This window comes from Rhinoderma darwinii, chromosome 5 (assembly GCF_050947455.1).
Source record: "Rhinoderma darwinii isolate aRhiDar2 chromosome 5, aRhiDar2.hap1, whole genome shotgun sequence".
Lineage (NCBI taxonomy): Eukaryota > Metazoa > Chordata > Amphibia > Anura > Rhinodermatidae > Rhinoderma > Rhinoderma darwinii.
In genome coordinates, this window is record NC_134691.1 from 220,345,618 (window position 1) to 220,366,139 (window position 20,522).

Genomic DNA, 20,522 nt, shown 5'->3' on the forward strand with positions numbered 1-20,522 from the left:
CACATGTAAGTTTTGTTTTATCACATATGTGGACATGTCTGTATTTGATCATTATTCAAACAGTATATACAGACAAAGGTGATTTAACTGAACAAAGAAACTTTAACAAATTTACTTTAAATTCCAGATATGCCTTTATATCTGGGATTTATAATAGCTCTAATATCTGGTATTGCCGCTTTTGACAGAAACAACCTACAGCAGGCATTTCTTGTAACTGTCTACTAGTCTCTGACATTGACTAAGAGAATTAGTTCCCACTCAACCATGGAGAATATTTTCAACTATCTACATGAACAACCAGTTTAAATTGTCTTCACAGGGTCTCAATAAGAATTAGGCCTCATGTACACAAGTGTGTGTATTTTGGCCAATAATACCATTCACAAATGAACTCCAATTGTGTATTGTATTGCGGCCGCTTCGTTCCTAGTGAGGTTCAATTTCATGGATCAAATTTTCCTTTAGAAGTACTGCACTTTTTTTTTAAGCTGACTGCATGGCTCCATGGAAATGCACAGATACCATATTGCATTTGATACAGATTCAAAATACGTTCATGTGCATGAGGCCTAAGATCCGGGCCTTGGATTGGCCATTAAAGAAAAGAATGGAGGGTTCCTTTTTTTCCCCAGCCATTCTTTGGTAAATGTACTGGTATGTTTAGGGTCATTGCCATGTTGGTCCACTTTTGGATGAGCGTCAATCTTCTGACAGATGTCTGAAATTATCCTCAAACACCAGAAAAGCAGCGTTCTAAAGAAAAAATGCTCCAGTAATTTAATTTTATGGGGAATGCAAGTTTTACTAAACAGACATGTCAACGTACAGGAACGTCTCTTATCAGCTAGTGGTAAATTTACTTTAGTTACTAATGTACTTTCCACAAAAGGAAATGGCATATCTGTGAATTTTTTATTATTATTATCTTTATTGCTATAATCTTATCAAGACCATTTCATTTTCATAGATATTTGATTTAGCTCCAAACCTTTTCAAGCATTTACCTGGGCCTCTGGACAGACTTTTGAAAAACTTTGCCAAATTGAGAAAATTTGTAATGGATAAAGTAGAAGCACATGAGGAGACACTGGATGAGAATTGCCCAAGAGATTATATTGATTGCTTTCTCATAAAAATGAGGCTGGTAAGTTTTTTCTAAATTCATGACAAATGAAGTGGGCTTCCAAAGGCATCATTGCAACTGATCATCCATTTGCTTACCAGCAGATATAGATGTAGGTATTAGGGCTCATTCAGACGAGCGTAATACTCGTCCGTGTGTTGTGCATTGAAATAACTCACAGCACATGGACCCATTAATTTCAATGGGGCTATTTAGACGTGCGTGAGTTTTCAGGCAGCGAGTGTCCATTGCGTGAAACTCACTACATGTCCTATATTGGTTCGGTTTTGCGCACCTAGTCACCCATTGAAGTCTATGCGTGCATGAAAACCACGGACAGCATATGGACGACATCCGTGTGCTGTCTATGTTTCACGCATCAGTTACATAGAAAAGAAGAGAAATCAATTTTAAAAAAAGTGCTTGCACGGACGTGAAAAACGCATACCACACACAAAGCACAATATGCAATGCGCACGCACATGAAATGTAGGAAAAACTGATTTTTTTTTTACGCGCGCAAATCGGACACGCTCGTCTGAATGTAGCCTAAAACCTCTGCAGATGCACAGGTATTAGTGGATTCACATGTGGGAGATTTTGTTTTAGAAATTTCTTTGACTGAAAATCTGTTCCATTCACCTGAATTGGGTTGTTTTTGTAGCTAGCTCATGGATTTTTGCAAGTTCCACTCAGATGAAAGGAAATTATTTTCAGTTGCAGAAATGTCTGCAACAAAATCCACCGCCTGTAAATCCACCCTACGGGTATGTGCACATGGGGCAGAATAACGTGCATAAATTGATCTCCGGTGCAGTTTTTAATTCGCAGAATGTCACCTTTGCTGCGTTTATTCCCCATTGAGTTTAATTGAGAGGTAAAAGCCGGAAAAAGAAATGTTGCGATTTTTGTGGCTTTTTCCTGTTTAACCTCTTCCCGCGCTGCTCCGCAATAGTACGTCCTGCAGAGGGGTTAGTTCCCGCATCCAGACGTACTATTGCGGAGTAGTTCCCGGCGAACCGGGAGGTCAGCTGTCCCTGACAGCTGACACTCCAGCCTTGCCGGTCAGCGGACCATCGCCGCTGATTTCGGCAATTAACCCCATAAATGCGGCGAAGTGATCGTGGGGGCTACCGATGCTTGTCGTGGCAATCGGAGGTCAGACAATGACCTCCGGGTTGCCATGTACGGAAGCCTCGGAGGAGCAGCCTCCTGCCGCTCCTCCGAGACTTCCTGTCAGTGTGACTGTCACGTCACAATGACAGTTCGAGTGCATTACACTACGTGTGTAGTGTAATGTACTCTAGCAGCGATCAAAGCTGCAAGTCTAAGTGTCCCCTAGTGGGACAAGTGAAAAAAGTAAAAAAAAACATAATAAAAATGTTTTAAAAAAGTGTAAAAATAAAAGTTAGAAGTTCTATAAACAAACACTTCATTTTTTTCCTATAATAAGTCTTTCATTATAGGAAAAAAATTAACACGTTAAAAAAAGTACACATATTTGGTATCACCGCGTTCGTAACGACCCCAACTATAAAACTATAATGTTATTTTTCCCGCACGATGAACACCCCAAAAAAAATCAATAAAAAATGACACCAGAATCGCTATTTTTTGGTCACCACCCCTCCCAAAATAGAGAATAAAAAGTGATCAAAAAGTCGCATGTACCCGAAAATAATACCGATAAAAACTACAACCCGTCCCGCAAAAAACAAGCCCTTACACCGCTTTTTTGACTGAAAAATAAAAAAGTTACGGCTCTCAGAATATTGTGACACAGAAAATAAATTATTTTATAAAAAAGTGATTTTATTGCGCAAACGCTGCAAAACATTAAAAAAAACTATATACATATGGTATCGCCGTAATCGTACCAACCCGCAGAATAAAATATAATGGTCATTTATATTGCACGGTGAACGGCGCAAAAAATAAACTAAAAATCATTGTCAGAATTGCTTGTTTTTGGTCACCCGGCTTGCAAAAAAATTTAATAAAAAGTGATCAAAAAAATCACATGTACCCCAAAATGGTACCAATGAAAAGTACAGATTGTCCCGCAACAAATAAGCCCTCACGCAGCTCCGGTGGTGAAAAAATAAAGAAGTTCTGGCAACATCCGACACCATTTATCAGTGCGACACCGGCCACACATCTATGAATTATTATTTATTTACCACATTTTTATACCCTCTTATTATGCCCTGATGTTCTTCGCACAGATTACATATGCCCCCACATTATAAACTGAAATACCAGCGAAACCCAAAACAGAAAAACTACCAAGCAAAATCTGCGCTCCAAAAGCAAAATGGCGTCCCTCCCTTCTGAGCCCTGCAGCGTGCCCAAACAGCAGTTTGCGCCCACATATATGGCATCGCCATACCCGGGAGAACCCGCTTAACGTTTTATGAGGTATTTGTCTTCAGTGGCACAAACTGGGCACGACATATTATGCACTAAAATGGAACATCAGTGCAAAATTTTAATATTCACACCATCCGCTGTGCATTAACCCCTTTGAGCACTATGACTTAATAGCACGTCATGGTGCGGGGGTGATGTATGGAGCGGGCTCACGTGCTGAGCCCGCTCCATACGCTGCGGGCGTCGGCTGTGTATTACAGCTGACACCCAGGACTAACGGACAGGAACAGCGATCACTTTGTTACAGGAGCCTGTAAAAATAACAATATACTGCAATACATTAGTATCTCAGCATATTGTACCCGCGATCCAATGATCGCTGGTACAAGTCCCCTAAGGGGACTAATAAAATGTGTAGAAGAATTCAAGTTATTAGTAGTGAGACAGAAAAAAAAGTTTAAAAAAAAAAAACCTTTTCCCATTTTTCTTCTACAGTAATGTAAAAAAATAAACAGAATTGATATCGGTACGTCCGTAAAAGGCCGAACTATTACAATATACCATTATTTAACTCGCACGGTGAACACCATAAAAAACTTAAATAATTTAAACTGCCAAAATCGCTGTAGTTTTCGTTTTTACCGCACGCCGAAAGCTGTAAAAACGAAAACCCCAAAAAATGGAATCAGATTTTTTTCCTATATCACTATATTTTCCAGTTTTTTTACAGTTTCCCAGTACTTTTTATTTAAATGGTATCAATAGAAACTACAATTCCTCCCGCAATAAATAAGCTCTCATATCACTCTACTGACGGAAAAAGAAAAAAGTTATGGCTCTTGGAAGGCGGGTAGTGAAAAACGAAAATAAGAAAGCGAAAAAATGGATCAGTCCTGAAAGGGTTAATTCATTTCTAATGAAAAAAAAATGTATGACCCCATGTGGGGTATTTCCGTACCCGGGAGAAATTGCTTTACAAAAATTGGTTGTTTATTTCTCCTTTATCCCTTGTGAAAATGAGAAAATGCAACATTTTAGTGGAAAAAATTGTGATATTAATTTTCTCCGCCTATTTCTAATAAATTCTGCAAAAGACCCGTGGAGTCTATATTCTCACTATACCCCTAGAAAAATTCCTTGAGGGGTGTTTCCAAAATGGGGTAACTTGGGGGGCTTCCACTGTTTTGGTCTCTCCAGGGCGTTGCAAAGGCGGCATGGCACCGAAAAACAATCCATCAAAATCCGTGCTCCAAAATCCAAATGCCGCTACTTCCCTTCTGAGCGCTGCCATGGGTCCAATCCGCAGTTTATTACCACATATGGGATATTGCTGTAATCAGGAGACATTGCTTTACAAATGTTGGGGTGATTTTCTTCATTATTCCTCGTAAATATTAAAAATGTCTATGTTTTTTCAGAAAAAAAGTAGATTTTAATTTTTACAGACTAATTCCAATATATTTAGTGAAAAACCTGTGTGGTCAAAATGCTAACTATACACCTAGATAAATTCCTTGAGGGGTGTAGTTTCCAAAATGGGGTAACTTTTGGGGTGTTTCCACTGTTTTGGCACCACAAGACCTCTTCAAACCTGACAAGGTGCCTAAAATATATTCTAAAAAAAAGGAGGCCCAAAATCCACTGGGTGCTCCTTTGCTTCTGAGGCCGGTGCTTCAGTCCAGTAGAACGTTAGGGCCACATGTGGGATATTTCTAAAAACTGCAGAATCTGGGCAATAAATATTGAGTTGCATTTCTCTGGTAAAACCTTCTGTGTTCCAAAAAAAATGTATTAGAAATTAATTTTTGCAAAACAAATAAAATTTGTAAATTTCACCTCTACTTTGCTTTAATTCCTGTGAAACGTCTAAAGGGTTAAAACACTTTGTGAATGCTGATTCGAATACCTTGAGGGGTGCAGTTTTCAAAATGGGGTGACTTCTGGGGATTTTCTAATATATAAGGCCCTCAAAGCCACCTCAGACTGAACTGGTCCCTGAAAAAATAGCCTTTTGAAATTTTCTATAAAATATGAGAAATTGCTGCTAAAGTTCTAAGCCTTGTAACGTCCCAGAAAAATAAAAGGACGTTCAAAAAACGATGCAAACATAAAGTAGACATATGGGAAATGTTAACCAGCAACTATTTTGTGTGGTATTACTATCTGTTTTACAAGCAGATACGCTTAAATTTTGAAAAATGCTAATTTTTGCAAATTTTTTCTAAATTGTGGTGTTTTTCAGAAATAAATACCAAAATTATCGACAAAATTTTTTCACTAACATAAAGTACAACATGTCACGAGAAAACAATCTCAGAATCGCTTGGATAGGTAAAAGCATTCCAACGTTATTACCACATAAATTAACACATGTCAGATTTGAAAAAATCGGCTGGGTCCTGAAGGCCAAAACAGGCTGGGTCCTGAAGAGGTTAAATAAAAAAAGTCCATACTTGCTTCCCTGTCGTTTTGATAGCAATGGCTCCTTCTTTCCTGGCTGTTTTTCGTGCTGCTAGCCTCCTGAAATGATGTTTTATCCCATGTGACTGCTGTAGCCAGTCAGTCTATAGGAGTCACATGGGCTGCTGTGTCATCACAGAAGACCAGAGGTTGGGAGCAGGGGTTCACCGCTATGGTAATGCCAGTGAGGTAAGTATTGATTTTTTTTTTCAGCAGCGACGATTCTTGACGTAGTTTTTCTTACACAGGACATCAATCCAACTTTAAGGGAGGGACCCCTTGAGGAAAGCCTCTATATATATTTCCATTTCCCAACTTCATTTTTTTTCTCACATTTAATAGTTTATGTAAATTAAACACATTCCATGTCTCAGCAATAATTTCCATAAATTTCCAGAATTTACATAGGAAAAAAGCGCTGAAAACTGGGGTCAAAGCTTAGTTCTGACGTAACATGAGGTCAGAGTGATACAAAACAGTTAATAAAAACAGAAGCAATTGCAAACATTGAAGGTAGAAAACATACATATGATTCAGACACAATAAAATCAGAAGATCCAAATCAGCATCGCTTCATTAATTAAAATATTAACTATAATGTTTGCCGAGATAACCTAAAGCCCTTTTACATTGGGCGATTATCGGTCAGACAAGTGTTCACAGAACGCTCGTTCCCAATAATTGCCCTGTGTAAACAGGGCTGCGATCAGCAGATGAACGAGCAAGTGCTCGTTCATCTTCTGATCGTACCATTTTTAAAAAGTTAAATATTATCGTTGTCGGCAGCACATCTCCCTGTGTAAATTCTCCATGATAACATATGGGGACAAGTGATCGGAGTAACGACCGCTCGTCCCAATAGCTCCGTGTCACAGGAGCATAGGTGCGCCGATCAACGATGTCTCGTTGATTGGCGCTCACTGCACCGGCCGAATAGTGGAAATGAGTGAAGAATGCTGCTGTAGGGGAGAGAGACGGGGAACGGCACCTCAGCGAAGGAAGATCACTATCAATGACCCTCATAGAACTGTGTTCCGGACTGATGTCTAACATTAAATGGGTTTTCCGAAGTGTCGGGATTGTGAATAGACATCGCGTCCTGGCTGGACGTGATGTCTATTTACTGTCAAGACACTTCAGTAACGTTAGTGTGTGTGTATGTGATTGCACATCATGATCTAGCAAGATCACTATGTGCGGAGTAAATGAATGGAGAGAAGTGTATGACGCTGATTGCTCAGCGTCCTACACTTCTCTCCACAACGCCCACTTGGTCAAAAAGTAAAAACATACCTAGTTGGGCATTAAGAAAGTCATTAGCATAAATCTAAAATAGGTCATAACTCTGTCAAAATTGATTGTTTTTCTAAATAATAAAACACTGATGTAATCTACATTACAGCACCGATCACATTATGTAGAAGATAGGCCACTTATAATGTGGTGACAGAGCCTCTTTAATGTTAGGCATCGGTCCGGAACACAGCACTACGAGGTTCCTTGATAGTGATCTTCCTTTACTGGCGTGCCGCTCCCCTTCACCTATGTTGATTTGTTCCCCGTCTCTCTCCCCTACGGCAGCATTCTTCACTCCTTCCCCTTCCTCGAGTAAGTTATCTCCGTTACAATTTCATTCATAAAGCAATGCTTATTTGGATCTTCTGAGTTTATTGTGTCTGAATCATGTTTGTTTTGTACCTTCAATGTTTGCAATTGCTTCTGTTTTTATTAACTGTCTGTTTTGTATCACTCTGACCTCATGTGATGTCCGAACTGAGCTTTGACCCCAGTTTTCAGCACTTTTTTCCTATGTAAATTCTCCTCTATATAAGAGAAGCCTGTTCGTCTTTGTACACTTGGCCTGAGGAAGACGTTGGTAGCCTATATGTCCTATTAAAACCTATGTTGTATAATGCAACTAATTTATTTGCCTTTATTCAAAAACTATAAATCCAGCAGCGTCTCACCATAGGTCCCCAACCTATTATTTCTCTTATCTAACTTCATGCAGGAATGTATGCAACATCAGGAATTACCAACACAGTTATCACACGGGCAAACAGAGGAATACTTTGTTTCATTGTTATTATTATAATACTACTGTATGTACACTGCAGGCTACAGTAACATGAACGGAAATCGTGGACAAACAGAGTTATGCTCAGTTTCACTGTTCCAATTCACCTAGTACAGTATGTAACACTACTACAAATTGCGAATGAGAACAATGAAACCGAGCATCACTGTTTGTTCACGACTCCCATCCACTTTACTATAGCCAGCAATGTAACATAGTAGTAGAATGAGGAAAATTATACAGAACGTCACTTTTTGTCTCCCAGGCTTCCATCCCCCTTACTATAGCCTGCAGTGTACACAGTGTTATAATGATAAGAACGAAACAGTGCATCACTCTGTGTGTGCCACGGCTCCTGTCCCCGTTTCTGTTGCCAGCAATATGAGATTCCCCGTTAAATGGGAAATTTGATGCTGAGCGCCCTGCTGTGTTTATTCTAAGGGTATGTGCACATGATAACGTCAATTACGACTGAAATTACGGAGCTGTTTTCAGGAGAAAACAGCTCCTGAATTTCAGATGTAATTGCTCGTACTAGGGTTTTGCGAGGTGTCCATTACGGACGTAATTTGGAGCTGCTCTTCATTGAAGTCAATGAAAAACGGCTCAAATTACGTCCCAAGAAGTGTCCTGCACTTCTTTGACTAGGCTGTTATTTTACGCGCCGTCTTTTGACAGTGACGCGTAAAATTACAGGTCGTTGGCACAGTACGTCGGCAAACCCATTGAAATGAATGGGCAGATGTTTGTCGACGTATTGGAGCCGTGTTTTCAGGCGTAATTCGAGGTGTAAAATGCCTCGTTTATGCCTGAAAGTAGGTCGTGTGAACCCAGCCTGAGGCTCACGTCCCAGTTAGGGTATGTTCACACACACTAATTACGGACGTAATTCGGGCGTTTTTGCCCCGAATTACGTCCGAAAAATGCGGCTTGAAAGCGTTGACAAACATCTGCCCATTGAAAGCAATGGGCTGACGTTTGTCTGTTCACACGAGGCATATATATTTACGCGCCGCTGTCAAAAGACGGCGCGTAAATAGACGCCCGCGTCAAAGAAGTGACCTGTCACTTCTTGGGGCGTAATTGGAGCCGTTATTCATTGACTCCAATGAAAAGCTGCGCCAATTACGTCCGTAATGGACGCGGCGTTCAAGCGCCTGCACATGCCGTTACGGCTGAAATTACGGGGATATTTTCTCCTGAAAACATCCCCGTAATTTCAGCCGTTATGGACGCTGCCGTGTGAACATACCCTTACTGTGGCCAGTGCTACACTTGGGGCAGAAGATATCTGTTGATCACAGCAGAATAGGACAGCTCAAACTCTACTACACAGTGCAAAGGCAGCCCTTGCTGCAGGGACGTTGCAGTGGCCGTATACAATGGAAACTACACATAAGCAACAGAAAGGAGCTATTAAGAAAGAGGATGCCGCAAAAAAATAAGTTTCATAACTCTGCACAGGGACAATATATGGTTGCTTTAATTTGTTTATTTAGTCTTTTCAGTTAACTCGTCTCTGCCAGGTCTCAGGCTTGTAGACATAAACACAGAATGACCCAGAGGCTACACGTGAGGGGATTTTCTCTGCCTGAATACCTCAATAATATTATTGTTCACAGTCGCTATGTACAGTTGAATAGATATCTGAAAGGAAATTATAGGTTGACAAAAATTATTTTTTCAAACTAATTACACAAAAAAAGTGTGTACTAAAATAAACATCACAACACAGTAAATAACAGACATATTTGGTATTCCTGTAACAACCTGTAGAATTCAGTTATCGCATGAGTCATGGTGATCCAGCGTAAAATAAAATGGCAGAGTTGCTTATTTTCTGCATTTCCCCATAATAAAAGTTGATATTAATGAAATACCAGCTAATGTTTATTACAGTGAGAGTGTTAAATTGCAAACTTTGCGGCATGCGAACACCTCTCTCCTACAAAGGTGACTAACAATTTGTACCATTTTTAAAGACTCATAAATTTATGTACCCTATGAAATTATTTAACATCCTTTTGTGTTTTTATGCTTCTTACGATTTTATCACTAGGAAAAAGACAAGCCGATTACAGAATTTAACTATGAAAATCTAATTTACAATCTGATGCACCTATTTTTGGCTGCGACAGAGACCACCAGTACCTCACTGAGATATGCACTCATCATTCTGCTAAAATATCCAAACATTACAAGTAGGTGGTCAGCTTACGGTACGTTCACACCACATTTTCCCGTCCTGGAGAAAGTTTATTTTTCACATGTAGCAGATACACTACGGATTTACCGTCTAGATTTGTGGGTGTAAAATCTGCAGCGTACTACAGGAGCAGCATAGTGGATAATATTGTAACAAATCTCATCTACACACTGTAGAAAGTTTCTGCATGGAAATTGACCTGTAGTGCGTATTTTAAAATTCACAGCATGTCAAATTATGTTGCAGATTTTCATTGCAAATATCACTACTTTCAATGAGAGGTGAAATCTGCAAGCCGATTTTGCTATGGATTTACAGTGGATTTGCAGCGAAATTTGAAGGCAGCTTTTTCATGATTTTTTCGTCCTGTGTGGATGTAGTCTAAAACAGCATGCAACAGGATACCTATCCTGTTGCACCCTATTGCCATTGACTTCTATTATAAAAATCTAAATACCAGGCTCAGTCTGGATCCTGTTCTTCAACAGGACAGAAAAAAACAGCCTGTATCATTTATGTGTATAGTTGCATCCTGTTTTAAAAATAAATGTGACCAAACCCCCACTCCCAACAGGATGCAAAAATATGATTTGAACCTAGCCTAAGGCTGGTTTCACACGGGTGTTTTCGGTCCTTAATATACAGACCGTATGTCGGCAATATTTCCCGGACCGATCACAGTTTAGGAAGGCCGTCTCCTAGCGTCATAGTTATCTATGACGCTAGGAGTCCCTTCCTCCTCGCGGGAATACTGTCCCGTAATGAAAACATGATTACAGAACGAGACAGCATTCCTGTGGGTGGCAGGTACTCCTAGCATCATAGATAACTATGATGTTAGGAGCCCGGCTCCTTGAACTGTATTCGGTCCAGGAAATACTGCCAACCTACAGTCCGTATATGACAGGCCGAACACGCCCGTGAAACCGGCCCGTCATTTAATATGTGGAACATAAGTATGGAGGGAAGCAGTTAAATCTTTTTTAAAAGAGTATCTCTTTTTCCCTGAGGCTCTGACTAAATGAGAGTGGCACAAAAAAGCTAAACCACACCCTTCCTTGTAAAATTAATAGAATTCATGGTTGGACAAATTACATCAGAATTTCTAATGCACATCCACTGTGTTAAGTAGTGCAGGAACTTGGGTACCAAATTGAGAATACCTTTGTCATACTCTGCTCCCGGAAGCTCTGCACTAGGCATTACAGAGTTTATCAGTTTTGCTTGGAGTTTTTCTTCAAATTAAATGTCCATCTTTTGAGCTACAAATTAAAATTGTTTTACACCGTTTGTATTATTAGTATTTTACATGATGATATACATCTAAAACGCTTCACTTTTTTTTAGCATGTTTTTATGTTGCTTGCAAAGTCTGTGAATAAAGACAACAATGGGGATCTAGCCTTCAACAAATTGTGACTACCTGTAAAAAATGCTTTTATTCAGCAGGCAGTGCCAAGAGAACAGATATGGGCTGCTGCTATTTTCCATCAAACAATTTAGATAGGGATTTCTTAATAGAAGTAAAGATTGTTCAGATGTATATTTTTTAATATAAATATACCATGTTGTGATTGTGCTAAATTCTCCACAGAGAAAATGCAGAAAGAGATTGACCATATCATTGGAAATTCTCGATGCCCTTCATTAGAAGATCGGATAAGGATGCCATTTACAGATGCAGTGATTCATGAGATCCAGAGATTTGCAGATATTGCACCATTAGGATTACCCAGAGCAACCAACCAGGACACAGTTCTCAGAGGATACCATATTCCAAAGGTCAGGAACTTCAAAAATCTAAACTGAGGCAGCAATTCAACTACTTATTTCTTGTATTAGTGAACTGGTGAGCATGGTCTGCTGTTACAGGGAAGTAATATGTAAATTTAGCACTTGACTGGCAGCAGTGAGACCATAGAACACAACCCTCCTAGGGCCATATACAATGCAATAATAGCTTTATAATAATAATAATAAGAAGAAGAAGAAGAAGAAACAATACAACTGTGTATGGATAAAGTGGGGGTAGGCCACAGCTTTATTAAAACAAGAAATAAATGCATATGGAGACGTTTGCCCATAGGTTTTTTCATATTTAGCCACCTAGCATGCCACGCGGCCGTGGTGGGCATGTCATTGTTGATCTGTCAGGTGACGACTACGATTTCCTGTGGTATGGAAAGGGAAAAGGTCCTGCCATATGCCAAAGGAGCAAGAGTACCCCTACACGGAGCTCCTACCCCCACCCAGAAAAATGGCCCTTCGTATGGCGTCTTGAAGTCCTGAAAAAAATATATCCAGGCCAATATCATTTAAATGTGCACCATCCTGCAACATGAGTCCCCGGGTTATCACTCTCGAGTTGGCGGTGGTGGATGACTACACCTCCCAAAGATCTGACATGGCGGGACACGCATATTAAGGATGCGTCGAGCACGTTCTATAGAAGCGTAATTACGCGCACCGCTCCATATGACTCGAGGAACTATCTTGGACCATATGACTATAGCCTCCTGAAACAAGGCAGAAGAACGGTTAATGTCCAAGCAAATGACCAAAATAAGTTCAGCCAAGCGTCTATGGAACATAAATCATTGCCGCCGGCATGGACAAGTAAAGCAGCTGGGGTATGTGTTGTCTTGCTAACTGATACTATTTCGGACAAAACCTGTAACCATTTTAACTCGCAGACGCCTCTCCAGGAGAGATCCGCATTGGTGAATCCCAAGTTAAATCCACTGGGCTGGTTCGAGGCCCGTTCAGCCAACCAATAGACCAAAGAATGACCAATCAACCAAACTTTCGGGCGACAGGAACCTGAAATAGGGAAAGATAACGATCATAATTAACAGGAACCTAACACGTCAATAGATTAGGATGTTTGTAACATTTACAACAATCTGTTGACCTTCTACCCAAACATTTTACGTCAGATTCGGATAAGCCCAGAGCATCGGCAGTGGCACCGATGCAAAAAAAGTGGGTCTCGAACTCTGATAAAGGGACGCCCACGACGTATAAACACAAGGATTCGAACTGTAATTTAGTCAAGGGCAGACCAGAGTCATGCACCAAAAAACAAATAGAAGGGGGTCTAACGGCAGCATACCTAGACACTAAGGTCACAGGGCAGAACAGGAATCTTATTAACCATCAACCATGTCCCCCTACCAAAAACGTCTGTTTTCGAGCGACTAATACGAATTTTTAACGAATCTGGGAGAACTACCACGTCTTCGGCTAGAAGACCCGCAAGTTTTACATGCGAAGGAGAAACAAGTTCGCCGACTCGCAGGGCACAAAAGAAAGCAATTGTGCCTTTTCATTGAAGTAAAAGTGCCTCGAAGTCTAAAGTGCAGACACACCTGTCGTAGTTATAAGACATCTGAGTAGGGGAAGCGATATAGGATGTCTGTCATCGACCTTAACCCTTTCTTTATTCCAAGCCTTCAAAATGAGACTAAACACGAATTGCTTAGTAACGTCACCCAAACCCCATGATCTCAAGACAAAGGAAACCCCCGCTAGATGTTTTTGGGCTACTGCAGCGGACGAACCCATGACGCGCAATCCATGAAGATAGGATATCATCACATGTTTTATAGTCACCAAGTCCAGAACCTGGTCTGCCCGCACGTAGGACAACCATTCCGACCACGCCTTACCGTGACATGCCCCAGTTGATGACACCAACAAATTTTTCAGCACCGGCATCAGTGTAGCATGGCTATATCCCACAGGGAAGGTGGGCAGGGGATCCCTCCGGGTCCACCAGCAGATGAAAGTCCCTTAAATGATCCCACTGTAAACGAGAAAGTGCATCAGCTACCACATTAATAACACCAGGAACATGCTTAGCTCTAAAAACTATATTGAGTTGTAGACAGGTAGCGAACTATATGTAAGGTTATTAATTGCAGACACTGTGCCTTAATTTGTTCCGACCAAAACAGAATACGTTTGTTCGACATTGCAGAACCCCACAATTCAATGCCAAAGATAACTGGAAACAATTCCAAAAGTGTCCGATTTTTATGGAAACCATTATCCTTCCAACGTTGGGGCCACCCCTCGGCCGACCAATGAGAACCAACTATGGTACCAAAGCCAACAGAGCTAGCTGAATCTGTAAACAGCTGAAGATCATAGTTATTCATTTCAGGCTCCGGGAAACTAGATACACCGTCGAAGTCCATAAGGAAAGATTTATAAACTCGTAGATCCTCTCTCAACACCCAAATGATATGCATAAAATGGTCAGGTCTTTTAAACGCCGGTCGTCGTCATCGACAACTGACGCAAAAGGACTACTCATGGGGAATATCTTGCAAGCAAAAACAGGCGGACCTAAAAGGGACTGCAAATGAAAAAGAGTAAACTTTTTTTAAGTAATGCTGACATCCAATTTTGCATGCAGACGTGATAATTTGTCCTCTGGCAAGCGAAGGATCATGCGGTCCATATCAATAAGTATCCCTAAGAAAGAGAGTCAATGTAGTGGGCCCTCCGTTTTCTCCTCAGATAGGGACACCGAAAAACTGAGTAAGGAAACTTAATGACTACAACAAATACTGACACTGCTGGGAACTAGAAGGGCCTATAAAAAGATAATCATCAAGATATTGTATCACCAATGAACAGCCAGTCTCGTAACGTAACACCCATTCAAGAAAACAACTAAACTTCTAGAAATAAAGATACGAAATGGAGCAGCCCAACGGCAAACTCATATCAAAGTAAAAAGAACCCTCTACATGGCAACCCAACAGGTGGAAACAATCAGGATGGACCGGGAGGAGACGGAAAGCGGACTCAATATCAGACTTGGCTAGCCAGACGCCATCTCCAGCCGCGACTAGAAGAGAAACCGCCCTGTCAAAGGACATATAAGAGACTACCACATCCTCGCGGGGTATACCATCATTAACCGACTCGCCAGGGGGAAACGACAAATGATGAATGAGTCTAAATTTACTAGACCCTTTTTCGGGACCAAACCTAGGGGCGAAACTCTCAAATTTGGAAGAGGAGGTTTAATAAAGGGACCGGCTACTCTACCCATCTCAACTTCTTTAGCCAATTTTTCCCTAACCAAATCACATTTGTTACTAACTGATTTCAAGCAGTCAGTAGCAGCATGAGGAAAATGAGGGATATAAAATCCTGCAGAAAAACCATTAATTTAACATGTCTGCCTCCTGAGGTACAGGTCAAGCCACAGGAGCATCCTTGCTACGCTCACTGGTGTCCTCGGGGTTTCTGGCAGAGGCAGCCGGTCTCCTGGGCGATTTACCTCTCTTAAAAAAACGGAGGGCTGACCCCCCCGCATATAGAGAATTCGTGCTTGAATTTGCACAGAGCGAAAAATTTACAGTGCTCTTCATTGAAGAGTCGGCAAGCCGCTGGCCACCTTTTTGCTGCCGCTGAGGCAGGGACTCCCGCGGAGGCACCAGCATGAAAGGGAGTTTGTAGTTTTTGGGATAACATAAGCTGTACCCATACAACCATGGCCTTAGTGGCCAAACCAACCTCAGGCTTCAAAGCCAACCTACGCCTGAACTCCTCGTCATACTGCCACCACGCTGAACCGCCATGCAACTTGTGTGCTGGAAAAATGGTATCTACGTAAGTAAATAGTTCATGAGAAATTTCAGGTCTCCGTTGACACAATATACTCACCATAATGGAAAAGGCCTGTAGCCAATTCCCAAATGTTTTAGCCATGTTTGGCTTCTTATCATCTGATTTCTCAAAATGCCTCTCCCTGTCTACTGTTATCTGGTCAATCGAAACTAATGACCAAATATCAGCAAATTCCATATTTAATATTTTCTCACGAACATCCATAGGACTATGCGCACCCAGCATTGCTACACCGCAGATATATGAATCCCTGAATAACATACCTGAGGGATTCATAACCGAAAGAGGCTGCAACAAAGTCGTACTTCGTGGAGATGATATACTTGTCGTATCAATTTTAGCTGAAACGGCTTTTAAAAAATATTTTTGTTACTATTAGAATTTACCCATGCATGAGAACATGGCAACCCACCACTCGGAATGACCACAGGCTGCGCGACCGATGTCGGGAGTTAAGGTAACGGAGGCACCACAGGAACGGCAACCGAAGGTGGCACCGTAACACCCGGAGCTGCGTGTCTGCTGGAACGAGAACTCCGCCTTCGTCGCGGCTCCTTCTACTATGCCTACTGACTCCGCTAGTGAATGAGGAAGAGGAATGGCAGAAACAGAACACACTCTGCAGGAACTCCTAGACCGCTTGCTCACTCGTTCACTGGCCACGGAGCTTCTACGTTAATGCCTGCGCTCAAAAGACCTGGAGCGCCCACCAGGAGTGTATGTCTAATAACAGTCGGCCATGAGTGGGGGGCCTCTCCTGCAGATTAACCTAACCACTGCCAGTCAACAGCTCCATGGCTTATGCAGCCAAAAAGCAGGGAAGGTAGTAAAATTTTGTGAAGTTGTCAGCTCTCTTCAGAAGAAGAGAAACATCGTTAAAATATTTAAAAACTTTACTTGGAGGTTATTTTATTCATGTTACAATGTATGTTTTTGTTCCATAGGGTGCGACTGTGTTTCCTATGCTAACCTCAGTTTTAAAGGATTCCAAATATTTTAAGGATCCAAAGATATTTGATCCAGGACATTTCTTAGATGAGAAAGGCAACATGAAGAAGACTGAAGCTTTTATCCCTTTCTCAATAGGTAATGACTAGTCGTACATCTCTTAGACATCATGCACATGAATATATTATGGTTCCATAGAAGATCTGAGTTTTATGGAGCCATAAATAAGTACCCATAGAAATCCATGAGCCCATACTATGTACTCACAGATTCATACAGAATCGCGGCATGTTCCATCAGATGCCTTATTATGTAGGTATTCTCCCTTAGAGGTGATGCTTCTAGGATCAAATATTTCCACAATACAGTATATTACAGAGACCCCATATAAACCCATCAGGACTCCTCATGCCACCATATATTTGCATAAGGCCTTATATATTGGGAAGGGGATTGTAAAAATTGTGTATTAATCATAAAAAAACCTATGTTCTCTTTTTATAGGGAAACGTGTTTGTCTTGGTGAAGGACTTGCACGTATGGAAATTTTCTTGTTCCTTACACACCTTTTACAGAAGTTTGACCTCAAATGTGACAAGGACCATGAAGACATTGATATTTCCCCTATCCCTAATACTGGCTCTCATGCACCACGACCATATAAGATGTCTGTGACTTTACGATAACCAGCATACAGATGACAGTGAATGATTTATCTTAAAGGCTATGTACACCTATGAAATCGTTTTTTTTTTAATAATAATAAAAATGTCAGTCAGTCAGTGTGTTTGGTACAACTTTTCTAATTACTTTTTATTAAAATGTATTTTTACTTTTGTTGATACAGCTGCTCTGTATACAGTACACAAAGCATTTTTATCTCAAAAAGTAAAAAGTGCGTCCGTGTGCCGTGCGCGGTTTTCACGCACCCATTGGCTTCAATGGGTGCGTGATGCGCGGAAAAAGGGAAAATATACGACATGTCGAGAGTTTTACGCAGCGGACATACTGCGTGGAAATCACGGACAGTCTGAACGCCCCCATCGACTAACATAGGTCCGTGCGACGCACGTGAAAATCACGTGCGTAGAACGGACGTATTATACGTTAGTCTGAATAAGCCCTAACTACAATCCCTGTTGAGTTATGAGCAGAGATGAGTCCACACAGTGTTAGGCCTTACTCACACTAACATGTCCATTTTGCGCAATTAAAAAAAACAAAACGTTTTTCCTGCGTTGCAGTTCCGTGTGGCATACGTGTACGGTACACGTCTGCGTTTTTTACATGCGTATGTCATCCGTATCTGAAGGTGTTTTTCTTTTTCTCATCATTTCTTTATCAACCGGTGCGTGAAAAACACAGACCGTACACGAATGACGTCCGTGTGCTGTCGATTTTTTTCACGCACCCATTGACTTCAATAAGTGCATGATGCGCAAAAAATGCACAAGAATAGAACATGCAGTGAGTTTCATGCAGGGGACGCATGTTGCGTGAAAAACACTGAATGTCTGAATGGCCCCATTGAATTGCATAGGTCCGTGTGATGTCCGTTGTTTTAACGCGCGTAACATGGACGTGAAATACGCTCGTGTGCATAAGGCCTTATGCTGACAGGACTGACTGCTGTCTCAGGTAAAGAAGAGGGTTCAAATTGTCATGAGGTAGTAAGTGTTGGTGGGTTGCACTCTAGCAGCACTATTATGGGGGAATTGTTTGTCTCCCGCAATATATTTAAACAAAAATGTGTGTGTATCTATCACCATTTGTCAATTTGACTGTGCAGGGTAAATGTATTCAACAGATAACTCTGTATACATTTTGCATACAGTTTGTGTTTTATTTTAAACCCTTCCAGACATCAGCCTTATATATACGACGCTGTCGAGCTGGGCTTCCCGCAAAGCGCAGTACTATTACGTCGCAGTGATAGTGCGGGCTCAGGAGCTGAGCCCGCACCATCACTGCCGGGTGCCAGCTGTATGTTAAAGCTGGCACCCTGATGTAACAGCCAGGACCGGAGCTAGCCTCCGATCCGGCCGATGAACCCTTCAGATGCTGCGTTCAATAGAGATCGCAGCATGTGAGGGGTTTTTAGCCACCGGCACCCCAGCAACGTGATCGCTGGGTTGCCGGTGCCTGCAATGGCTACTGGAGGCCTAATACTGGCCTCCCGGTCTGCCAGCAACGGAAGCCTCCTATGCCCCGATTGGCGGTGGGGCCTTAAAGGCTTCCGGTACCATCAGCAAGATCATCTAATTAAATCTGAAATTACATCAGACATAAAAAGATGCGCTTAATATCCAGTTCCCTTTCCGATCTAATATAATTTTATGCCGCGGCCTTATTCTCAGTGAATACAACGTCGCCATGACTACGGCGTCGCTACGCTATACACAACCCCCGAAGCCCAGGTGACCGCTCTGCCTCATTTCCATCAGCGCTTTACCCAGAAACTGGAAGTGACAGCGACGCGGCTTCCGGTTTTCCCTCACTAGGCACGAACTACACCACTACAGCTCTATTTCTATCTCCACACAGAGCGTCCGGCAGACGCCTTATACTCTTCCAAGCTCGTCCTTCTCTGTGCACAGGTAACTTTTCTTGCCGGTATTTTATGGTAGGGTTGTGAGGGTCCTATACTGAGACCCTCCTCTATATTAAGAAAGTTCATGTGTCTCAGGATTCTGTATTTATTCTTCTGTTTATATGCCTTCAATCCTGATAGTATGTATTATAACCTTGTAATAGAAAATGTTGGACCAATGCTTTTTCTCCATCATGTCTGTTCCACTTATATTACCATCGTAAACCTACTAATACGACACATAACCTAGTCTCTTGATATACCCATAGTTCTCTCCAGAATATGTGTTTAATGTCTCTCTACAATTATTATAAATGCTCTGCATCATAGTTAACTGATGATACTTCCATCATATTCGTACTCAGTGGTACCAAGCATTTGTGCTTTTTCTTCTTATATTTTATTTTACGCGTACCCTGATTCCAGGCTCTCCCATCTTCCCCTCCACCCCACCCCCCCTTTTTCTAGGCATAGATTATGCTCAAATTTGTGTCATTACAGATTTAACATAGATTCTCTAATGTCTAATATATTTCTACTTAAAGAGGCTCTGTCACCAGATTATAAATTCCCTATATTGTACATGATGTGATCGGCAGTGTAATGTAGATTACAGCAGTGTTTTTTATTTAGAAAAACGATCAATTTTGACGGAGTTAAGACCTATATTAGCTTTATGCTAATGGGTTTCTCAATTGACAACTGGGCGTGTTTTACTATATGACCAAGTGGGCATTGTGGAGAGGAGTGTATGACGCTGACCAATCAGCGTCATACACTTCTCTCCATTCATTTACACTGAAGATAGCGATATAGTTATATAGCTATGTGCAGCCACATAAACACACTATAACATTACTGCAGTGTCCTGACAATGAATATACATTTCCTCCAGCCAGGACGTGATGTCTATTCAGAATCCTGACCACTTCTGTAGCGTCTCTGTGAGTTACAGGCGTAGTCTCGCGAGATTACGCTGTAAACTCGACATCTCGCTGTGCAGTGCTGTAGTCTCACAGAGACAATACAGAAGTGGTCAGGATTCCGAATAGACATCACGTCCTGGCTGGAGGTAATATATATTCCTTGTCAGGACACT

At 41.4% G+C, this 20,522-nt stretch overlaps 1 protein-coding gene across 2 annotated transcripts in view; it reads left to right on the forward strand.

Moving 5' to 3' along the window:
- The window catches only part of LOC142651821 (cytochrome P450 2C28-like), a 48,328-nt gene extending 30,713 nt beyond the window's left edge, over positions 1-17,615 (forward strand). For both annotated transcript variants that reach the window (XM_075826953.1, XM_075826952.1), the window contains 5 exons: positions 971-1,147; positions 10,093-10,234; positions 11,834-12,021; positions 16,830-16,971; positions 17,338-17,615. In XM_075826953.1, the coding sequence (XP_075683068.1) occupies positions 971-1,147; positions 10,093-10,234; positions 11,834-12,021; positions 16,830-16,971; positions 17,338-17,519 (831 nt within the window). In that variant the 3' untranslated portion in view covers positions 17,520-17,615. The remainder of the gene's footprint in view (positions 1-970; positions 1,148-10,092; positions 10,235-11,833; positions 12,022-16,829; positions 16,972-17,337) is intronic.
- Positions 17,616-20,522: the final 2,907 nt, after the last annotated feature.